This window comes from Pithys albifrons, chromosome 19 (assembly GCF_047495875.1).
Source record: "Pithys albifrons albifrons isolate INPA30051 chromosome 19, PitAlb_v1, whole genome shotgun sequence".
Taxonomy (NCBI): Eukaryota; Metazoa; Chordata; class Aves; order Passeriformes; family Thamnophilidae; genus Pithys; species Pithys albifrons.
The window spans coordinates 10,237,826-10,257,346 of record NC_092476.1 but is presented as its reverse complement, the minus strand read 5'-3'; the positions used below and the strand labels follow the sequence as shown (position 1 = coordinate 10,257,346).

The following is a 19,521-nucleotide window of genomic DNA, read 5'->3' as shown; positions in this document are numbered from 1 at the left end:
CACCACACCACATCCCACCAGCCCAGGTCAGGGGAGGATGGGCTCCACCCCACCAGGCCGGGCTGCTTCCCACCGTCACTGCCAGCTAGGGAGGAAAGACTGAGTGGCCAGGCTGGCCTCAGGACAGAAGCCCCCCAGGATGGAGAGCTGGATAACTCCTAGACAGAGGGTGCTTCCCTGAGAGTTGTGGCAGGGGTTGACCCTTCCAGTGCCAGACCCTTGGGGGACATCCCGTACCCCTCAGAGCTGGCTGTCAGTGGGAGAAAACTTCAGCTGGGCTCAGCCCTCTCTCCTCTCTGGACAAGTAGGGGGTCACTCGTGGTAGAGCCATCCCCAGAGGATCCATGGATGGCTGATCCTCCTCCATCTGCTCAGCATTGTCAGGACACGATAGATTTAGTCTCAGATCAAGCCTGGCCCCAGTGGCAACGCACAGCCCTCGGCCCTTCCCCGTGACCACCACACTGACAGCTGCCAGCCTGGTGTCCTCCAGGGAAGTCATCATCTCCCTGCCACCATCCTGCCTGAGCTCACACTTCCTGGCCTGCAGGGAGAAGGGATCATGTCATCCTGGCCTTTCCTCCATCATTTTGCTCCATCTCTTCTGAACTCACATCATCACCAGCTGTGTCCAGGACAGGGCTTGCAGCACATCCCCATGCCTGGGGTGCTGGTGGTACCTCATTCCTCTGCAGGGTGGGGGAGGTGGTGGGAAGGCTGCCTGGCACAGCAGATCCTTCCCTGGGACACCGGGAGATGGTGCTGGATGCTGCCAAGACCTGCAGGAATAGAAGGGCCCACAGCATCCGAAATCAAGCTCAGACCCCCCAGGGACCATCTCCCTGCTTCAGCATCAGCCTTGGCAGCTCCCCAGGGACAGATGACCTGCTTGGCTGCAATGGGGCCACTGCCAACCCCTTGCCCTGCAGCAAGGCAACACTTAGTGGCACTCTTGCCTGGCAGAGGGACTTCCTTCCTGCTCTGTCCCTTCCCAGCCCATTGGCCCTGGACAGCAGCTGGGATGTGCCAGAGTTCCCTGGCACACCAGGCAGCCCTGCTGCCTCCCATGTCTGCTCCAGGCTGTTATCCCAGAGGGATGGTGGGAGCCATCAGAGCAGTCCTGGGTGAGAGTTCACCTCGGGGCTGCTGGCAGAGCAATGAAAGCCTCAGCCTTATGTGGCTGGCCTGGCTCCAGAAATTCGAGTCCTCCACAGCTGTTTGAAGAGAAACATGCTGCTGTAGGGCTGTGGTTGAGTGGAGGCAAGTAGCTGAAGGAACAGCTGGTCCTGCTGCAGATGCTTTTCCTTGTGCTGGCATAGTGCCATGGGACAGACCCAGCTGGACCAGGGTAATAATCCATCTGAAAGCAGTCTGAAAAACCCACAATGGGTTTCCTCTGCTGAAGATGCTGCAGGTGGAGAGCAGGGAGCTGACCTGGTGGTTTTGGTCATCCTTCATCCTCCCATCACACATGGAGGGCTCAGAAGGCACCATCCCTTCCCAGACAGGCTCTGCCAGACTCCAAATAGGCACCTGAGTGTGATGCCAGACAGTTCAGGGTGGGCAAGAGCCAGTCACATTCTCCAGGCGCTGCCAGCCTTGGGTTGGCAACCTTCATTTCATGGCTCTGTGTGGAGGAACCCTTGTTATGTCCCAAAACCTCAGTGTGGTGGGTGCAGAGGTGTCTATTGTTCCACTGCCCCAAATGAGATCATCCAGAGGTGGCAGAATTGGGGCATCTCAGAGTGATGCTGTGAGTCTGAGGTGATGCTGAGGGCAGCAGGGCAGCACCCGTGGAGCACAGACAGGACTCTCAGAAAGCCTCAGGCCCATAGAGGGGGCAAAAGGCTGGGGTACACTGGGATGATGTTGGGGAGAATGGCTGGGGTACCCCGGGTTATGCTGGGGGTGAATGGCTGGGGTACCCTGGGTGATGCTGGGGGAGAATGGCTGGGGTACCCCGGGTGATGCTGGGGGTGAATGGCTGGGGTCTCCGGGGTGACGCCGAGGGTGAATGGCTGGGGTCTCCGGGGTGACACCGAGGGTGAATGGCTGGAGTACCGGGAGTGATGCTGGGGGTGATGCTGGGGGTGAATGGCTGGGGTCCCCGGGGTGATGCTGGGGAGACCAGGGCAGGCAGGGCTCGGCCGCCTGTGCCGCCAGCGGCAGCTCCCCACTCTCCCCCTCCTCCTCCCCGCTCCCTTTTCCTCCTCCTCCCGTCTCCCTCTCCCGAGCCAGCCCGGCCGGGGGAGGAGCCGGCCGCGCACAAAACCTCCCGCCCGGCCCCTCCGGGCCCCGCACCGGCACCGGCACCGGCACCGGCGGCGCCCACCGCCCGCCCGGGGCCATGCGCGCCGCGGCGGGGCCGGGGCTGGGGCTGGGGCCGGCGGGGCCGGGGCAGGGCGGCGGCCGCCCGCGGACATGAGCGCGGCGGGGACGGGCGGTGGCGGCGGCCCCGGGCGACGGCGGCGGGCGGGGGGCGGCGGAGCGAGCCCGGCGGGGCGGCGGGCAGGGGGCGGCGGGCGGCGGCGGCGGGCGCTGCGCTCGCTGGGCAGCCTGGCCGGGCGGCTGCTCCGCACCTGGGCGCGCCTGGCCGGGGGGCGCGGGGGTCGCCGCGCCGTCCCGGAGGATGACGAGGGCGGGTTCCGCGGGGGCGAGCGGCGGCGGCTCGGGGGAGCGGCCCCGGCGGGGGGCGCGGGGGGCGATGCGGGAGCAGCGGGCGGGGAGCGGCCGCCGGGCGCGCAGGGGCTGCGGAACCACGGGAACACCTGCTTCATGAACGCCGTGGTGCAGTGCCTGAGCAACACGGCGCCGCTGGCCGAGCGCCTGGCGCTGGGCCGGTACCGCGCCCGCGGGGCCCGCGCCGAGGTCACGCACCGGCTGGCGGCCCTGGTCCGCGCCCTCTGGACCCGAGACTACACCCCGCAGCTCTCCGCAGAGTTCAAGGTACCGACTGGACGGGCCCCGCGCGTCCCGAAGTGACCCCGGCCCCCAGCGGCATCCCCAGCGCACAGCACCCACCAGCACCCCCTCCGAACCCACTGACACCTTTCCCAGACCCCAGTACCCCCTCTGAACCCACTGACACCTTTCCTAGATCCCAGCACCCCCTCCGAACCCACCGGCATCTTTCCCAGACCCCAGCACCCCCTCCAAACCCACTGACACCTTTCCTAGATCGCAGCACCCACCAGCACCCCCTCCAAACCCACTGGCACCCTTCCCAGACCCCAGCACCCCTTCCTAACCCATTGACACCTTTCCTAGACCCCAGCACCCCTTCCTAACCCACTGACACCTTTCCTAGACCCCAGCACCCCTTCCTAACCCACTGACACCTTTCCTAGACCCCAGCACCCCTTCCTAACCCACTGACACCTTTCCTAGACCCCAGCACCCCCTCCGAACCCACTGGCACTTTTTCTGAACCCCAGCACCCCCTCTGAACCCACTGGCACCTTTCCCAGACCCCAGCACACCCAGCTCATGAGGTCCACGAGCATCCCCTGCTCCCAGCACCCACCAGCATCCCCCTACTCTTAGCACCTGCTGACACCCTTCCCAGCACCCCCAGCTCACAGCACCCACCAGCGTACCCCCAGCCTCCCATCAGCATCACCCCACTCCCATCATCCCCCCAGTCCCAGCACCCATCAGTGCTCCCAGTTCACAGCTCTTGCCAACATTCTTCCTCTCAGCACCCACTGGCACCACCAAGCATTCAACACTGTGCCCAACACCCACCAGCAACCCCTGCTCACAGGATGTACCAACATCCCCCCCCCTCTCAGCACCCTCTGGCACCCCCAGCTCAGGACCGATCAGTATCTCCCCGCTCACAGCACATACAGCATCTTCTGCTTGCATCACTCACTCCCCTGCCTCGTCCTCTCCATGGACACTGCCCTGCCCTGCCAGACACCTCCCAGTCCTGCTGCCATCACCCCTCTCTGGCTGGGCTGCCATCACCTCAGCTCTGAGCTCCCATGGGTGGGTGGGTTCCCAGCCACAACCCTGCCACTGAGCAGTAAGGGTGAACACCCACTGTGATGCTGGGATAAGGCAGGACAGTGCCCTGGGAGCCCAACTAAGTGGCCTCGGGCCCTGTCACTGACTGTCACATCCCTGCTGGGCACATGCCAGTGTGCTGGGGGCCTGGGCCGGGCTGGGGACAGGGACAGGGTGTCAGGCACTGGACAGCCTGACCAACCTGACATCACAGCTCCCTGTGCTCGGGGACACGTGTCCCACTGACATTTCAGCAGGGACCTGGTGCTGCCAATGAACTTTGCAGGGCCCTGCCCTGGGGTAGCAGCCAGTCTGTTTCTGCATAGGCAAGGTCTGGGGTACCCACTTCTCTGCCCCTCCCTTCCCAGGGGGTCCTTTCTTCCTGCCTGGCCTGCAGGGACTGGCAGCACTCACCCCATGGGGACTGGCAGCAGGTGCTCCTGTTGGAGCTCATTGCCTTTAACAGCCCTATAGCAAAGCAACGAATTCATGTGGCGCTGGGCACAACAATTCCATGCCCTCTACTCCTAAACACACACATTCCTTAGGCATAGATCAAAAATCCTCCCCCAGACCTCCAGCCTTTGCTTTGCCTTCCCTCCTTCCAGGTGGTTACCTGTAGCTGCCATGAATTTCCACCTCTTTGTTTTTTAAATTTGGCTAAGTAATTTTAAAATTAAGAGCTGAATCTGCTACTCATTTTGCTGGAAGCCCATCCATGGTTGCCTTGCTCCCTCTGCTTGTACTGGGATGGTGGTGCTGCTGGGAACAAGCGGAGTGGTGGCCAGAGGGGTCTTGGCTTGGGGTATTTCCCAGCAATGTTGGAGGTCTGATCCCTATCCCAGCACGTCCCAACATGCTGGTTATAATCAGCATGAATGGTCTGGGTTTAACTGCATCAGCTGGTTAAAATCCACATGGATGGTCAGGATTTCTCCCTTCTGGTGCTGGGTTTGGGACTGAGCTCTTAAAATAGTCCTCTGAGGAGTCACCACCAGCTCAGGCTTGGAGATGAGTCTTAGGGATCCCCAGCCCTGCTTTTGGGGTGCTCCCTGGGATTTCTGCAGAGATTCCCAGCCCTATGCATCCTGTTTTTTTGGGGTCAGGGACCCATCCTGGCTTGTGCATGTACAGCTGTCATGGGCTGTTGGCATGTTGGCATCTGCTGGTGGCGTGTACCCTGGGGCCACCCAAAACACAGGCATGTAGCACCTCTGGGACCTTGGTTGACTTGGCAAGGGAAGTGGCTTCAGCACTGGCTCAGTGGCCTGATGTCACCCTGAGGGGTGACACCTCATCCTCCCATATCACCCCAGCCCCATGGCATTCCCAGCCCTGTTCTTCCTACTGCAGCTCCTGGTGAGGGGGGAACCCCCCAATAAGGGCATTGCACCACCCACCTCATGGTGGAATTAGTGCCAGTTAGCCAGAATGCTGTGGCATGGCCGGTGCTCAGTGGGGGCAGGCAGAGAGGGCACAGCATTATGGCATGACTGAGACAGTGGTGTAGTTACAGGGCAGGGAGGTGCTCTGTTTGATGGGGCAGGGCTGGCACTGGTGGCACAGGGACATGGGCTTTTGGGGCAGGGTGCCCAGAGGGAGCATCATGGCATCACAGTGCTGGGAATTGCTTTCTGAGTGTTACACTGAGTTGGTGTTATTTGAGTCCCCAGGGCAGGTGACACTGGTGAGTCCCCCAGGGCTGGTCTTGCTCAAATGGGCTTTGTTGGGCTGTGCTCAGCCACAGCAAGCTGGCCCCTCCCAGCCTCATCCCAGCAGCTGGGACACCACGGTGACAGGCATGGAGCTGCTGTCTCAGCTGCTTGTGCTGGTGTCCCCACTGCTCTTCTGCTGTCCCCAGGGTGGCCACGATATCCCTGTAGACACAGGATGGGAGTAGATGCTATTGCAGGAATGGAGTGTAGGGGTGGGTTTTGTGGTGAGTGCTAACGAAGTAGCCCAGCAGCATGGCCCATGGCTCACACCCACCCTGCCCATCTCTTGCAGAACATTGTCTCCAAGCACAGCTCACAGTTCCGGGGCAACGCACAGCACGATGCCCTCGAGTTCCTGCTCTGGCTGCTGGACCGCATGCACGAGGACCTGGGAGCTGCCTCCCCTGCCCAGCAGACCCGTGGCCCCCAGGAGGTGGGTAACCCCCCTGGGGTGGCTGCACACCCTGGCACAAGGGGAAGGTGTCTGGGTCAGGTCTGGGACTGGGGAAGCCAGAATGTCCTGGGAGGTGGTGGACTTGAGGTGGCCCCCACCCGGGTATGGATGGGGATATGGATGAGCTGGTTTATTCGGTGTGGGGGTGTAAGGATGGTGGGATTTGGTTGCTGCAGGGCTGGGCAGGGTGATTGTGCTGCTGGGAGAGCGTGGGGGTGTCAGCAGGAGCATCCCAGTTCCAGTGGGCATCCTGGTTCTTGGGGCTGCTTGGTGAGGAGAAGATGCAGCCCCACCCAGTCCCTCTCTGCCTCCAGCTAAGCTTGCTGTAATTACAGCTCGGCGGCTTTGCTGCTGGCAAAATGAGTAATTAAGTCTCCTTCCATCCATCTGTGCTCAGGCATTGCCCTGGCCCTGGCCCTCCCTGCCTGCCTCCCTGCTTCCTGCCTGCTCCTTCCCTGCTCCCTCGCTGCCTGCCGGGTGCTGCCTGTTACAGGATGGATTTGTGCAGTTGGCATTTGCCACATCCATTCAGCTCAGCAGTGCTGTCCCCACTTTGGGGGTGACTCCCAGCCCCACAGCGTGATGTCCCCACGTTGAAGGTCATGCCCATTTTGGGCACAAGGAGCCCGGGAGCAGCTTTCTCCTGCCTGTCCTCAGCCTGGGGTGTCATGGCTGTGGCCAAGGATACAGGTTGGGGTCTCTGTGGGCAGCCCCTGCCCAGCCTCCAACCTTGTGTGGGCTCAGCTCTGTCCCACAGGGGAGGGCTCAGCTGCAGTGCCCATCTCTAGAGCCTCTGGCTGGGGCAGCCCTGTGGCTTCCAGCCCTGCTTGACAAGGGTCCTTCAGCCATCCCTGCACTGAGCTTGGTTGTCCTCAGCCTTTCCTGGGAGGTGTTTGGATACTCCAGGCTCTTTGGGAGAGCCTGGCAGCTTCCATTGCTCACTTGTTAAACGTGAGGTGCCCACGTGTGCCATGAGCTGTGTGTGACAGCAGCAATGCCCTCAGCTGCCCATGCTGGAGGCAGTGCCATGGCAATGCCCAGTGCACCTGCCTGGCTCTGGGGATGGGACCCTTTGTGTGCCCTTCACCAATCTTGAAGGATGCCACCTGAGTGGCACCTGCACACCTGTGTCCTTGGGGAGGGGGTGCCCAGTGGGGGTGGTGGGAGCCTGAATAAATGGTTTGACAGTGTCTGGGTGGAGGTGGGCACACACATCCCTGTCCTGGTGTTGGGAAGGAGTAAAGTGTGTGCAGGTAACCACAGATGGGGATGGGGAGACAATTTGCTCTTGTCAAGCCCATACTGAGGCTCAGGGGCTGGAGACCTCAGTTGCTGGGAAGCAGAGAGTGAGGATGTTGTAGGTGGACAGGCTGGAAGTTGGGAATACTCTCGTGGCCCGCGAGGTGTCTGCTGTGGCACCCAGCGGGCTGTGGGGCCACTGTGGTGGGGACTGAGGCTTGATTGCTGGGAGGGCTGGAGGGGGAGGTGTGCCCTTGGATTTTGGGGGTTTTGGGGGCCGTGTAGGGCACAGACATGGCACAGGTCCCCTCTCATTCACACCAGATGGACCCCAGTCCTGAACAGATCTTAAAGACACGTCAGGCTCAGCAGGACCTGGTGCCAGCAGATGGCATAAGGAAAATCCACTTCCTGGCCAAATACCTTGTTGATTTTCAGTCTTACTCATCACAGCACCCAAAATTCATTGTCTTACCCCAAAACAGTCCAGGCCCTTCCCAAGCTACCAACACTCCTTTCTGCAGCATCTCTTCTGTTGTTGGGCTCTGGGGCTGAAGTCAGTGGCTCCTGTGCTTGGAGTGGGGCTCCTGGTGGTTCGCAGACAGGGGACAGGCAGGATGCAGGCAGGGGACAGGCAGGATGCAGGCAGGGAGGTGTCGCCTAACCAGGCAGGTTTGGCTGTGTGACACAGTCACATCCCAATGACCCTGTTCCCTATAGAGTTGAGCAAAAGACTTGGCCCTTCCTGGTGTCCCTGGGGCACATGTCACCTGTCAGAGAGGCACTGTGCCCCCTGCCTGCACCCACATGTGACCCACGGGGGCAGGGTTGGGGTGCTGGGTGCTGTGCCAGGTGCTGTGTCTGGATCTGGCATACCAGGTGCCTTGCCTGGGCTCAGTGTGCCGGGTGCTCTGCCTGGGCTTGATGTGGCAGGTGCCATGCTGGGTGCTGTGCCTGGGCTTGCTGCTGGCAAAGGTGCCAGGGAAACATGCAGCAGCAGGGCTGGTTCTGGTCACCCTGCAGCCCACGCCAGCCCACCTGCCTGGGAGGGCATCGTGCCATCCTGGGCTTTTCTGAGCTCCCTGGCTCTGGTGATTTTCTCTGTGGTTCATCCGCACCCAGCCATGTCTGCCCCGGGCGGGTGCGTGCACAGGAATGTGCACACCTTTGCCAGGAGCTCATCTCACACACACGTGACACACACAGACAGATAGACACAGACACACAGACACCATCTCCAACATCTCACCCACCCCTGCCCCAGCTCCCAGTGCCCATGGGCATATTTGCTGGCACCATCAGTGACAAAGTGGGGTGGGCACCTCCCTGCTGACCCGGGGTGTGTCTGTGGGCACTGGGGCTCCTTGGGAGGGATGTTACAGGGGACCAGCTGTCCCCCACTCCCAAGCTTTTCCCCTGCTGAGTTCCTGCTGTGGCTCACTGAAGAGTTTCCTTCTGGAGCTTTTAAGCCAGGCTTGAGCACATTCCCAGCTCCAGTTCCTCCAGGAGCTTTGGGTGCAGACCCTTCTGCTTTGGGTGGCAGACCCTTCATTAACCCTTTGTGCCCCATGATGGTTGGTGGGTGGGATGTACCCCAAAGTTTCCCCAGGGGAAGGTGGACAGGCAGCACAGCAATGCCAGACAGGTGCCAGGGTCACTTTGGCATCACCTTCAGCCCATCCTCGTCCCATGGGGACACCAAAACTGGGATTGGTCCCCAGCCCCTGAAGGGTGGGAGGTCACCCCAGCACATCCCTCACCTGCTTGTCTCTTGTCCCCACAGCCTGGCAAGGACAGGAGTGGCAGTGCCAGCAGGTCCTCGCCAGCTGCCCAGCATCCCCGGGGGCAGAGCTTTGTGCAGAGCCACTTCCAGGCCCAGTACAGGTGAGTGGAGGGCTGGATCCTGCCCCTCTGGAGCTTCATCCTCCTGTGAGCCCTGTGAGAGAAGGGATGAGACAAGGAGGGCATCCATCCATCCATCCATCCCATCATCCACCCAGCCCAGGCACCAGAGCTACTTCTTCTGAGGGCAGAAAGTGTCCAAGGCTGGGCTGTGTGGGGCTTGGAGCAACCTGGACCAGGGAAAGGTGTCCCATGGCAGAGGGGGCAGATGGAATGGTCTTTGAGAGTCCTTCACAACCCAAACCATTCTGTGGTTCTGTCACAGGACTCGGAACTGGGGTTTTCCCAAGCCTGTCCCAGAAATCCAGCATAAATCCAGCACATTTTTATCTGGCTGAGACTTGCAGGATGCTTGAAGGGCCAGCATCTGGCCACCCTGTCCCCATGCCATGGCACTGCAGGCATGAGGGGACACATCTAGCATCACAAGCTCTTCCTCCACTCTCAATTAATCCCTTAGCCTATATATGAAAAAGGCACTTTAATTATCCACCCTTCCACATGCCAGAGCTGTCTCTGTGCAGAGGGATTTATTAATTTGTGTGGCTGCTTCCCTGGGGAGTTCAGTGGCTCTTCAAGGTGACAAATAACAAGGATTCAGGATTTTGATTTGGTTTTTAATTTATTTTCCCCTTTTTGTTGAATATAAAGACAGGAATAAAAAAAGAAATTAATAAAAAAACAAAAAGAAATCGGTGGTAAGGTGAAGGTTGGCATTAAAGGTTCACTTAAGCCAGTCTCCCGTGGGAGATGGGATGTCCCCTGCTGGCAAGGGGACCTGCTCCTCCCTGCTGGCCCTGTGATCCCCAGCAGATGCCCAGAGAGTCCTCAATGTCCCCAGGGCTCCCCTGGAGCTGGTGGTTGTGCCATGGCATAGACTGGGTGAGCAGAGCTGGTGGTCCCAGGGCTGTGGTGGCACCCTGGGCCATGTCACAGGCAGATGTCCTTCTGCTGCCCATACTGCTCCTCTCCAGCCCAGACCTGCTTCTCACAAGGGGTCCTGTTCTCTCCCAGCACCCCAAGGCATTGTACCTGCTTAACCAGGGTGGTCTGGGGTCAAATCAAAGCCTCCAGAAAGCAGAAGCCACACCAGACTCTGCCAGCCCTTGGGAGAGGGAGCAGGATGTGGGGGAATGTTGGAGCTACATGCATGAGAGTGGGAGACCCCCAACCTTGGGATCTCATTCTGACTTCTCTAGCAGCAGTTACTGTGGGTGCCCTTGTTAGGTTTCCGAGTGAACAGACCAGTGGGTTGGGCAGGCAGGGACAGGCTGTGGTGCCTCACCCTGGCAGCAGGTCATGCAAATCTGGTGTGGTGCTGGGGCCATCTGAGCTCTGTGGGAGGTGGTACCCAGGATGCAGTACCAGTGACAGGGCACTGCAGCCCCAGGGTGGGGATTCTGGGATGGCCATGCCTGCTCTGATGATGCCTCCCCGTCCATGTTTCACAGGTCCTCCCTGACGTGCCCTCACTGCCTGAAGCAGAGCAACACCTTTGACCCCTTCCTGTGCATCTCCCTGCCCATCCCGCTGCGCCAGACCAGGTGAGCCTGGCTTGTCAAAGCAGTAATGGGCACATCCCCCACCTGGCAGGGTGACAGCTCCAACCAGAGTAATTTGTATATTTTGGGGTACATAATTGATGTGGGAGGTGGTGGCAGCACCGGGGATGGATGACAACCACCATGGCAGGAGCTGTGTCTGGGGGGTATTTGCCATCCCAGAGCTGGCACTGCTGTGCTGGGCCCATCAGCGTGGCCATGAGCTGCATCAGGTCTCAGCACAACTGAGGGGTGTGTGTGTCCCCCACGGTGTCCCCAGGGCTCTCAACATCACCCTGGTGCTGCAGTGCGAGCGCTGGCGCTTCGTGAGGGTGGGACTGGCCGTGCCACTGCTGGGCACCGTGGCTGACCTGCGGGAGATGGTGGCACGAGAGGGATGCATCCCCCCAGAGCAGGTAACACGGAGGGGACACAGGGTGGAGGGGACAGCACACCCCCCTTAGGGATGCTGAGGGTGCTGAGTGCCATCCCACAGGTGATCCTGGCTGAGGTGTCTCCACGGGGCTTCCTGCGTTCCTTGGCAGACAAGGAGGAGCTGGGGGCTGCTGGTGAGGGTGCTCCTCTCTACGCCTTCCAGCCGCCCCCCGCCCGCCGTGCAGGTACCGTCCCTGTGCCCTCATTGGCTGCCGGCTGCAGGCCTGCACTGTTCTGATTGGTTGGGAGCGGCTTGTGCAGCGCTGGGATTGGAGCTGGCTGGGGGTGGTGGGAGCGTCCCTGGTATTGGTGGGGTAGCGGATCCTCTGTGCTGGGATTGGTGGGAGGTGGTAGATCCTCTGTGCTGGGATTGGTGGGAGGTGGTGGATCCTCTGTGCTGGGATTGGTGGGAGGTGGTGGATCCTCTGTGCTGGGATTGGAGGGAGGTGGTGGATCCTCTGTGCTGGGATTGGTGGGAGGTGGTGGATCCTCTATGCTGGGATTGGTCAGAGGCAGCTGCGCGCCACTTGGATTGGAGAAGACCAGCTCTGGTGGAATTGGTTGGAAACTGATCTCTTTAGCTGTGATTGGTGGGAGGCAGGTGTGCTCTGCTGTGAGTGGTGGGAGGCAGGTGTGCTCTGCTGTGACTGGTGGGAGGAAGGTGTGCACTCATGTGATTGGTAGGAAATCTGTGTCCTCTCTACTGGGATTGGTGGGAACCTTGGCATTTATGATGTGATTGGTGGGAAGCAGGTGTGCTCTGCTGTGATTGGGTGAGAGCTTTATTCCTTCTTCTATCCTATGATTGGTTGGAAGCAGGTGTTCTGTGATGTGATTAGTTGGAAGCAGGTGTGCTGTGCTGTGATTGGTCATACATTTGTTTCCCTCTCTCCCCTCCTGCCTGTGATTGGTGGAAGGCAAGCACGCTCTGCTGTGATTGGCAGAGGCCAAGCCCCCTGTGCTGTGATTGGTGGGGTGCAGGAGGCAGCACTGCAGGCAGGGACCCGCCGTGGACATCACACTGCACTAATTAACTCGTGCTAACGAGAGCCCCTTCATGCCCCCACCCCCTGCAGGGTGCCCCCGCAGCCTGCCCTCATCCCCCGGGGTGGCCCGGCCGGAGGGGCCGCGCCTGCTGCCCAGCGCTGCCCGCTCCTCCGACTGCCTGCACCGCGGGCCGGGCAGCCGCATCCTGCTGCTGCTCTGCAACACGGCGGGGGCCGGCCCCCAGCTCGCCAGGTACCTGCCACCCTGCCCGCACCCTGCCCTGCCCTCCCGTGGTGGGGTGGGGCGTGGGGTGTCCCCCTGAGCCACCTGTGCCCCTCAGCCAGGTATCCCCTGCTGTCTGTCCCCAGGTTTGGGCCGCCGCTGCTGCTGCGGGAGGAGCGGGGCATCTCCTGGGAGCAGCTCCAGCAGAGCATCCTGACCCAGCTGCGGGCGCTGCTGCGGGGAGAGGTGCGGGCACAGGTGAGCTGGGGGGACACTGCTGTCGTGTCCTGGGGACACGTTTGGCTGGGGCTGCTGGCACTGCTGCAACAGCCACAGCAGGGATGGAGCCATATCTGGCTGTGGTGTCTATATGAGTGGCCGTGGTGTCTCCATGGGTGGCCATGGTACAGCTGTGAGTGGCTGTGGCAGCACCATCGCTGTCTGTGGTGACACCGTGGGTGGCCATGGTACAGCTGTGAGTGGCTGTGGAAGCACCATCGCTGTCTGTGGTGACACCGTGGGTGGCCGTGGTACAGCTGTGAGTGGCTGTGGCAGCACCATCGCTGTCTGTGGTGACACCGTGGGTGGCCGTGGTACAGCTGTGAGTGGCTGTGGCAGCACCATCGCTGTCTGTGGTGACACCGTGGGTGGCCGTGGTACAGCTGTGAGTGGCTGTGGAAGCACCATCGCCGTCTGTGGTGACACCGTGGGTGGCCGTGGTACAGCTGTGAGTGGCTGTGGAAGCACCATCGCTGTCTGTGGTGACACCGTGGGTGGCCATGGTACAGCTGTGAGTGGCTGAAGGGATGTCACTGTGTGTGTTGTGGTGGTCCTGGGGGTGGCTGTGCTGTTGACGCTGATGGTTACAGTGGGTGGACCTGCTGTCCATGTGGGTGGTCATATTTGCCCCACAGACAGCCAGTTGTGTCACCACACGTGACCACATTGTCCCTGTGGGGGTCTGTGGTGGCCATAGGGGTTGTCTCATTGTCACTACAGGTGGCCAGTGGTGTCACCATAGGTGGCCACAGCATCACTGTGTGGCTGCAGTGATACCCAGCTCTCACAGCAGAGCCACCCCAGCCCAGCTGCACTCCCCAGCACTCAGGTGCCACCATCCAATGGGTGCTGGTGTCCCTGTGCTGCCCCTTTGCCCCTCAGCTACACCACAGCCAGGGGGACAGGTCACCCACCAGCCCCACAACCCTGGTCCCACAGGTGTCCCCTGCCAACCCAGCCATGGGAACCAAAGAAATCAGATTTCTTGAGCATTTTTTTGTCCTGTGTCACAAAACCTGGATCTCACAGGTGCTGCTGAAGTGCCAGGGGGACTTTATCCCTCAGCAACCCCATTGCCCTCTCTCCCCTCGCAGGGAACAGGAGCCCTTTTCCGCATCCGTCTGGCTGGGGGCTCGGCCCCCTGCATCTACCTGTCCCCACAGGACCCCCGCCCTCTCTGCCACCCTGCCATTGACAGGTAAGGGCACTGTAGGGACAGGGAGTCCCCAGAATGTCCCCTCGCTCCCTGGGGGTGGCCAGTGGCATCACTATGTATGGGTACAGTGTCCCTGTGGGTGGCCATGGTGTCCCTGTGTGTGGCTGTGCTTTTGCCATGGCTGGCCAAAGGTGTCCCTGTGATTGGCCAGTGTCACCATGAATGGCCAGTGTCACCATGGATGGCCAGTGGTGACACCATGAGTAGCCACAGTGGTGGTCACCCTACTCCCTCAGCACTGGGTTCTCAGCTCAGTGTCCCCACTGTGGGTGGTGCATGGGGAGGTGGTGTCTGTCCCTGCCTGCCACCATGAGCTGGTGAGGAGGTGGCCACACAGGGATGGGGGATTTTGGGGAGCATCTCACCTCATCCTCCCCTCCAGAGCCCTGCAGCTGAGTGGGGCAGGTGGCCCTCCCCACGTGAAGCTGACAGCGGAGTGGGACATGAGCACCAAAGAGCGGTGAGTCCCTTGCACCCAGGGTGGGGGGGACACCCCAGCACTCAGGTCACCCTCTCTGACACCCCCCCACCTGCCTCCTGTCACCCCCACCAGCCTTTTCGGCAACATCCAGGAGGAGGTGGTGCAGGATGCCGAGAGCGTGTGGCTGCAGCAGCAGGCACACCGGCAGCAGCACAGCTGCACGCTGGATGAGTGCTTCCAGCTCTACACCAAGGAGGAGCAGGTACGGGGCACCCCACACCTGTGTGGGCACCGGGCACCTGCACACACCCTGCCTGCACCTGGCAGAGCCACCACCAAGGCCAAGCCCTGCCCATGGCACGATGGCTGTTGGGGTTTAAGACGCCTTTGGAGGTGGCAGGTGGTGACGTGGTGTCCCCAGCTGGCCCCGGACGACGCCTGGCGCTGCCCGCACTGCAAGGTGCCCCAGCAGGGCATGGTGAAGCTGAGCCTCTGGACACTGCCCGACATCCTCATCATCCACCTCAAGCGCTTCCGCCAGGTGGCAGAGCACCGGCACAAACTCACCACGCTGGTGAGGTTCCCCCTGCGGGGGCTCGACATGGCCCCCCACGTGGCGCAGCGGGGCCAGGCCGGGGGGCAGCTGTTGGGGCGCTGGGCGCCCTGGCAGCCCCCACTCCGCCTGCCCCCGAGCAGCCCCCGGGACTACCTCTACGACCTGTACGCTGTCTGCAACCACCACGGCAGCATGCAGGGAGGGCACTACACCGGTGAGTGGAGGGCACAGGGTGGAGGGCACTGCAGGGAGTGCCATGGGGTATGCATGGGGTTGGGGGGCAAACTGCTGAGCACAAGGTGTGGGGTTTGGGGGCACCTCAGAGTGTGGGGCACAGTATGGGGTTTAGGGGCGTGGCTGAGGTTGCCGTGGGGAATGGCAGGGGGTTGGATGTGCCCTGCAGGGTTTGGGCATGGGGGTTTAGGGGCATGAAGTGGGGTTTGGAGGCACTGCAGGGTTGTGGTGTGGGGCATGGAGTGGGGTTTGGGGGTACTGCAGGGGTGGTACCATGAGGTACAGCATGAGGTTGGGGGCACTGGAGAAAGGTGTGCCTTGGGGCATGGCAAAACGTTGTGGGGGGCACTGCCCGGGATTTGGGGGACATCACAAGAGGATATGCCATGGTGTGAGGTTTGGGGGCCCTGCAGGGATGTGCCGTAGAGGACTGCATGAGGTTCAGGGGCCATTACAGGAGGGTATGCCATGGACCATGCCATGGGGTTTGGGGGCCCAGCAGGGGTGTGCCATGGGGCAGAGCAGAGGAGTAGGCATGCAGGGGACATACAGGGTGGCATTGCAGCCACTCGGGCAGGCAGGGCACCAGGATGTGCATCCCAGCAGCATCCTGCTTCCCCAGTATGTCCCTGAGCCACGGTGTTCCCGCCCCACACTGCACCCTGGAGGTTGGGGATGCTCAGGACAGAGTTTGTATCCCCTCTCACCCCGTTCTGCCCTCACCCCCAGCTTACTGCTGCAATGCCCTGGATGGGCGGTGGTACAGCTACGATGACAGCCGTGTGGAGGGGGTGCGGGAGGCGGAGGTGAGCACCCGCAGCGCCTACATCCTCTTCTACCAGCGCCGCGACGCCGTGTCCGCCGGCGGCTCCGTCAGGGGTGAGCACCCACCTCCCTGCCTGTCTGTGCCTCGGCCCCGCGCCCCCCAACGCGGGGCACAGCAGTGTGTGTGCAGACACGAACACGTGGGGTACAGCTGTGTGTGTGCAGGCAGATACACGTGGGGCACAGCCGTGTGTGCACACACACAGGTGGGGCACAGCCATGTCTGCAGACAGACACACGTGGGGCACAGCTGTGTGTGCAGACAGACACACGTGGGGCACAGCCGTGTGTGTGCAGACACAAACACTTGGGGCACAGCCGTGTGTGTGCAGACACGCACATGTGGGGCACAGCCGTGTGTGTGCAGACACGCACATGTGGGGCACAGCTGTGTGTGTGCAGACAGACACACGTGGGGCACAGCCGTGTGTGTGCAGACATGCACATGGGGGGCACAACTGTGTGTGTGCAGACAGACACACGTGGGGCACAGCCGTGTGTGTGCAGACACGCACATGTGGGGCACAGCTGTGTGACACAAACACACGGGCAACAACTCTGTGTGTGTAGGGCCGTGTGTGCACACACACACACGTGGGGCACAGCCATATGTGCACATACACACGTGGGGCACAGCCATGTGTGCACACCCACACACGTGGGGCACAGCTGTGTGTGCAGACAGACACACGTGGGGCACAGCCGTGTGTGCAGACACACATATGTGGGGTACAGCTGTGTGTGCAGACAGACACACGTGGGGCACAGCTGTGTGTGTAGGGCCATGTGCAGACACACATACACGTGGGTCACAGCCGTGTGTGCAGAGAGGCACATGTGGTGCACAGCTATGTGTGTACAGACACATACACGTGGGGCAGAGCCATGTGCGCTGATATGAGCACATGCAGCACGCCCAAATACACCCTGGCACGCTCAGGGCTAGGCATGCACAGCACTGCCAAGCACACACATGTGCAGACACTGGTGTGAGCAGTGCTGGTAGGTGCACACCATGGCATGGCTGAGGGCACAGGTGTGCACACAGGTATGTGCATGCACAGCACAGCCAAATGCGTGTGCATTCAGCACAGACACAGCACAGCCCCAGGCACATGTGTGCATATGGACATGTGTGCACACATGTGCAAGGGCAGTACAGTGGGCACACACAGCACAGCCAAGCGTGCCCATGTACACATGCATGTGACACACACTGGCATGCAGTGTTGAGCACACGCAGCACAGCCATGTGTGCACACCCTTGCACACGTGTGCACACAGAGGCATGTATGAACAGTGCAGCTGAGCACACACGTTTACATGCATGTGCATGGACACAGGGTCACACACAGTGCTGCCATGTGCAGTTTCACTGGGGCACACACACACATGTGCTTGAAACTGGCCACACAGCACCCTGCACAGCACACTCACCACACGTTTGTGCACAGACCTACATGTGTGCACACCCCTACACTTTTGTGCACATCCCTACATGCATGCACACATCCCTACATGTGTGCACATACCCTTGCATATGTACACACACCTTCATGTGACCTACACGTGTGCATGCACCTACATGTGACATCTACATGTCTGTGCACACAGACCTACCTGTACCACCTGTATGCGTGTGCACACACACCTACATGCCTGTGCCCGCTCCTGCATGTGTGCACAAACACACCTACACGTATGCACACACCTACACACGTGGGCACACATACATCTGTGGGCCCCCGGGTGCCTCACTGCGTCCCGGTGGGACCCCCGGCCCAGCGTCCCCACCGCTCCCCGCAGGCTCCGCCGCCCCCCCGGGGCACTGGCTGTTCCGCCTGGCCAGCACCGACCCCGGTACGAACCCTGGTACGGACCCCGAGCCCTCTGGCACCGCCGCCGCCTCGGAGAACGGTGAGGCTCAGCCCCCCAAGCCCCTTTGACCCCGGCTCTCCCGAGCCCCCTCTGATCATGGTTCCCCTGCAGGCGGGTTCGAGGCGCGACCTCCAGTGCGGGGTCTGCAGCGTCGCAGCCTCAGCGTCCGGATCGCGCCCGTCGTTTCCCCGGGGCAGGAGGAGCCGGGCCCGCCCCGAGCCCCCCGACGGCCCACCCGCCTCTGCCGGGCCGCCAGCGCCGAGGGGACACCGCGCCGGCCGCCCCCGGGCCAGGGCAGCCCTGGGGCGGGGGGACCACCTCGGGTTGTGCCGCCGGAGGGGGACGTGGGTGTCCCCGCGGGCCGGCGCCCCCTCGGCCCCCCGGCGCTGGGGCGGTCGCGGAGCTCGGCCAGTCTCCCGCCCCGGCCCGAGGGGGGTCTGCGCAGATCCGCCTCGCTGGGCAGGGGCGCGGCGGGAACCCCCCTGTCCGCCCGGGGTCCCCCCGGAGCCACACTGCAGCGGGGCCGGCAGCCCCCCAGCCCGCTGCGCCCCACGGCCGTGCCAGAGTCCAGCTTCTGAGCCGCGGATGGGGGGCATCAACCCCCAGCACCCAGACAGGGGGTCTCGAACTGCGGGGGTCCCAGCCCAAGGGTGCCTGAACCAGGAGATCCCAAACAAGGGGATGCATCCTGAACCAGGAACATCCTGACCCAGAGACATCCCCAACCGGGGCATCCTGATGTGGGGGTCCCGGAACCAGGGCATCCCCAAGCTGGAGGCAGTCAGGTATCCCAAAGGTGGGTTATGCCAAGGTGGGTTGTCCCAATCCAAGGGCATCACAAGCTGGGGACATCCCAAACTGGACTCCCACAAACCAGGGGCTCCCAAAGTATGGGGCATCTGAAACTCTTGACTACCCCAAGTCAGAGGCTCCCAAATCAGGGCTTCCCAACCTGGGGGCTCCTGACCCTGGGGAAATCCCAATCACAGTATTCTACCCAGAGGCTCTTAACCAGGGGGCATCCTGAAAGAAAGCCTCCCAAACAGGGAATCCTGACATGGGGGCTGCCACATGGGACACCTGGACCCAAGGCATCCCAGCCAAGGGTCATCCTGACCCAGAGGAATTCCAAACTGGGACCATCCCCAGCTGGGGGCTTCAGAGTTGAGGACATCCCAAACTGGGGTCATTCCAAACCGGTGGCTCTGAATCCAGAGGTATCCCAACGCAGGGCCATGCCAAACTGGGGGGCATCACCCACTCACCCGCCATGCCCCTTCCCCCGGAGCAGGCGGGCAGAGGCTCCGCGGCTCCACCGGCTCCAGGGCACCAGAGTATTTATTGTATCAGGAGAGTTTTATTCAGAGACGCTTTTTGTTTTCTAAAAGGCGATTATTTTGGGGGGTGGGCGGGTCCCCCACACCACGGTCTATGCAATACGCGATTCCTCCAGCCAGCTTTTGTACGCGGGGCTCCGCCCCACCGCCGGCGGTTTCTATTAAAGACACGTGAAACAAGCCCAGTGTCTGTCCCAGGGAACGTGTCCGAGGGAAAAAAGGGCTTTGTGTCCCATGGGAGGGTCATCCCAGTACTGCGGTGGTGGGGATCA

At 61.4% G+C, this 19,521-nt stretch overlaps 1 protein-coding gene across 1 annotated transcript; it reads left to right on the top strand.

The window, feature by feature from the left end:
- Positions 1–2,421: 2,421 nt before the first annotated feature.
- On the top strand, positions 2,422–19,430 carry USP43 (ubiquitin specific peptidase 43). Its single transcript, XM_071573536.1, has 15 exons — positions 2,422–2,946; positions 6,016–6,156; positions 9,200–9,300; positions 10,770–10,862; positions 11,140–11,275; positions 11,356–11,479; positions 12,371–12,533; positions 12,650–12,761; positions 13,877–13,980; positions 14,381–14,458; positions 14,552–14,681; positions 14,841–15,189; positions 15,939–16,088; positions 17,841–17,951; positions 18,024–19,430. The coding sequence occupies exons 1-15, from the start codon at positions 2,422–2,424 to the stop codon at positions 18,488–18,490; spliced, it is 2,784 nt and encodes a 927-aa protein (XP_071429637.1). The 3' UTR covers positions 18,491–19,430.
- Positions 19,431–19,521: the final 91 nt, after the last annotated feature.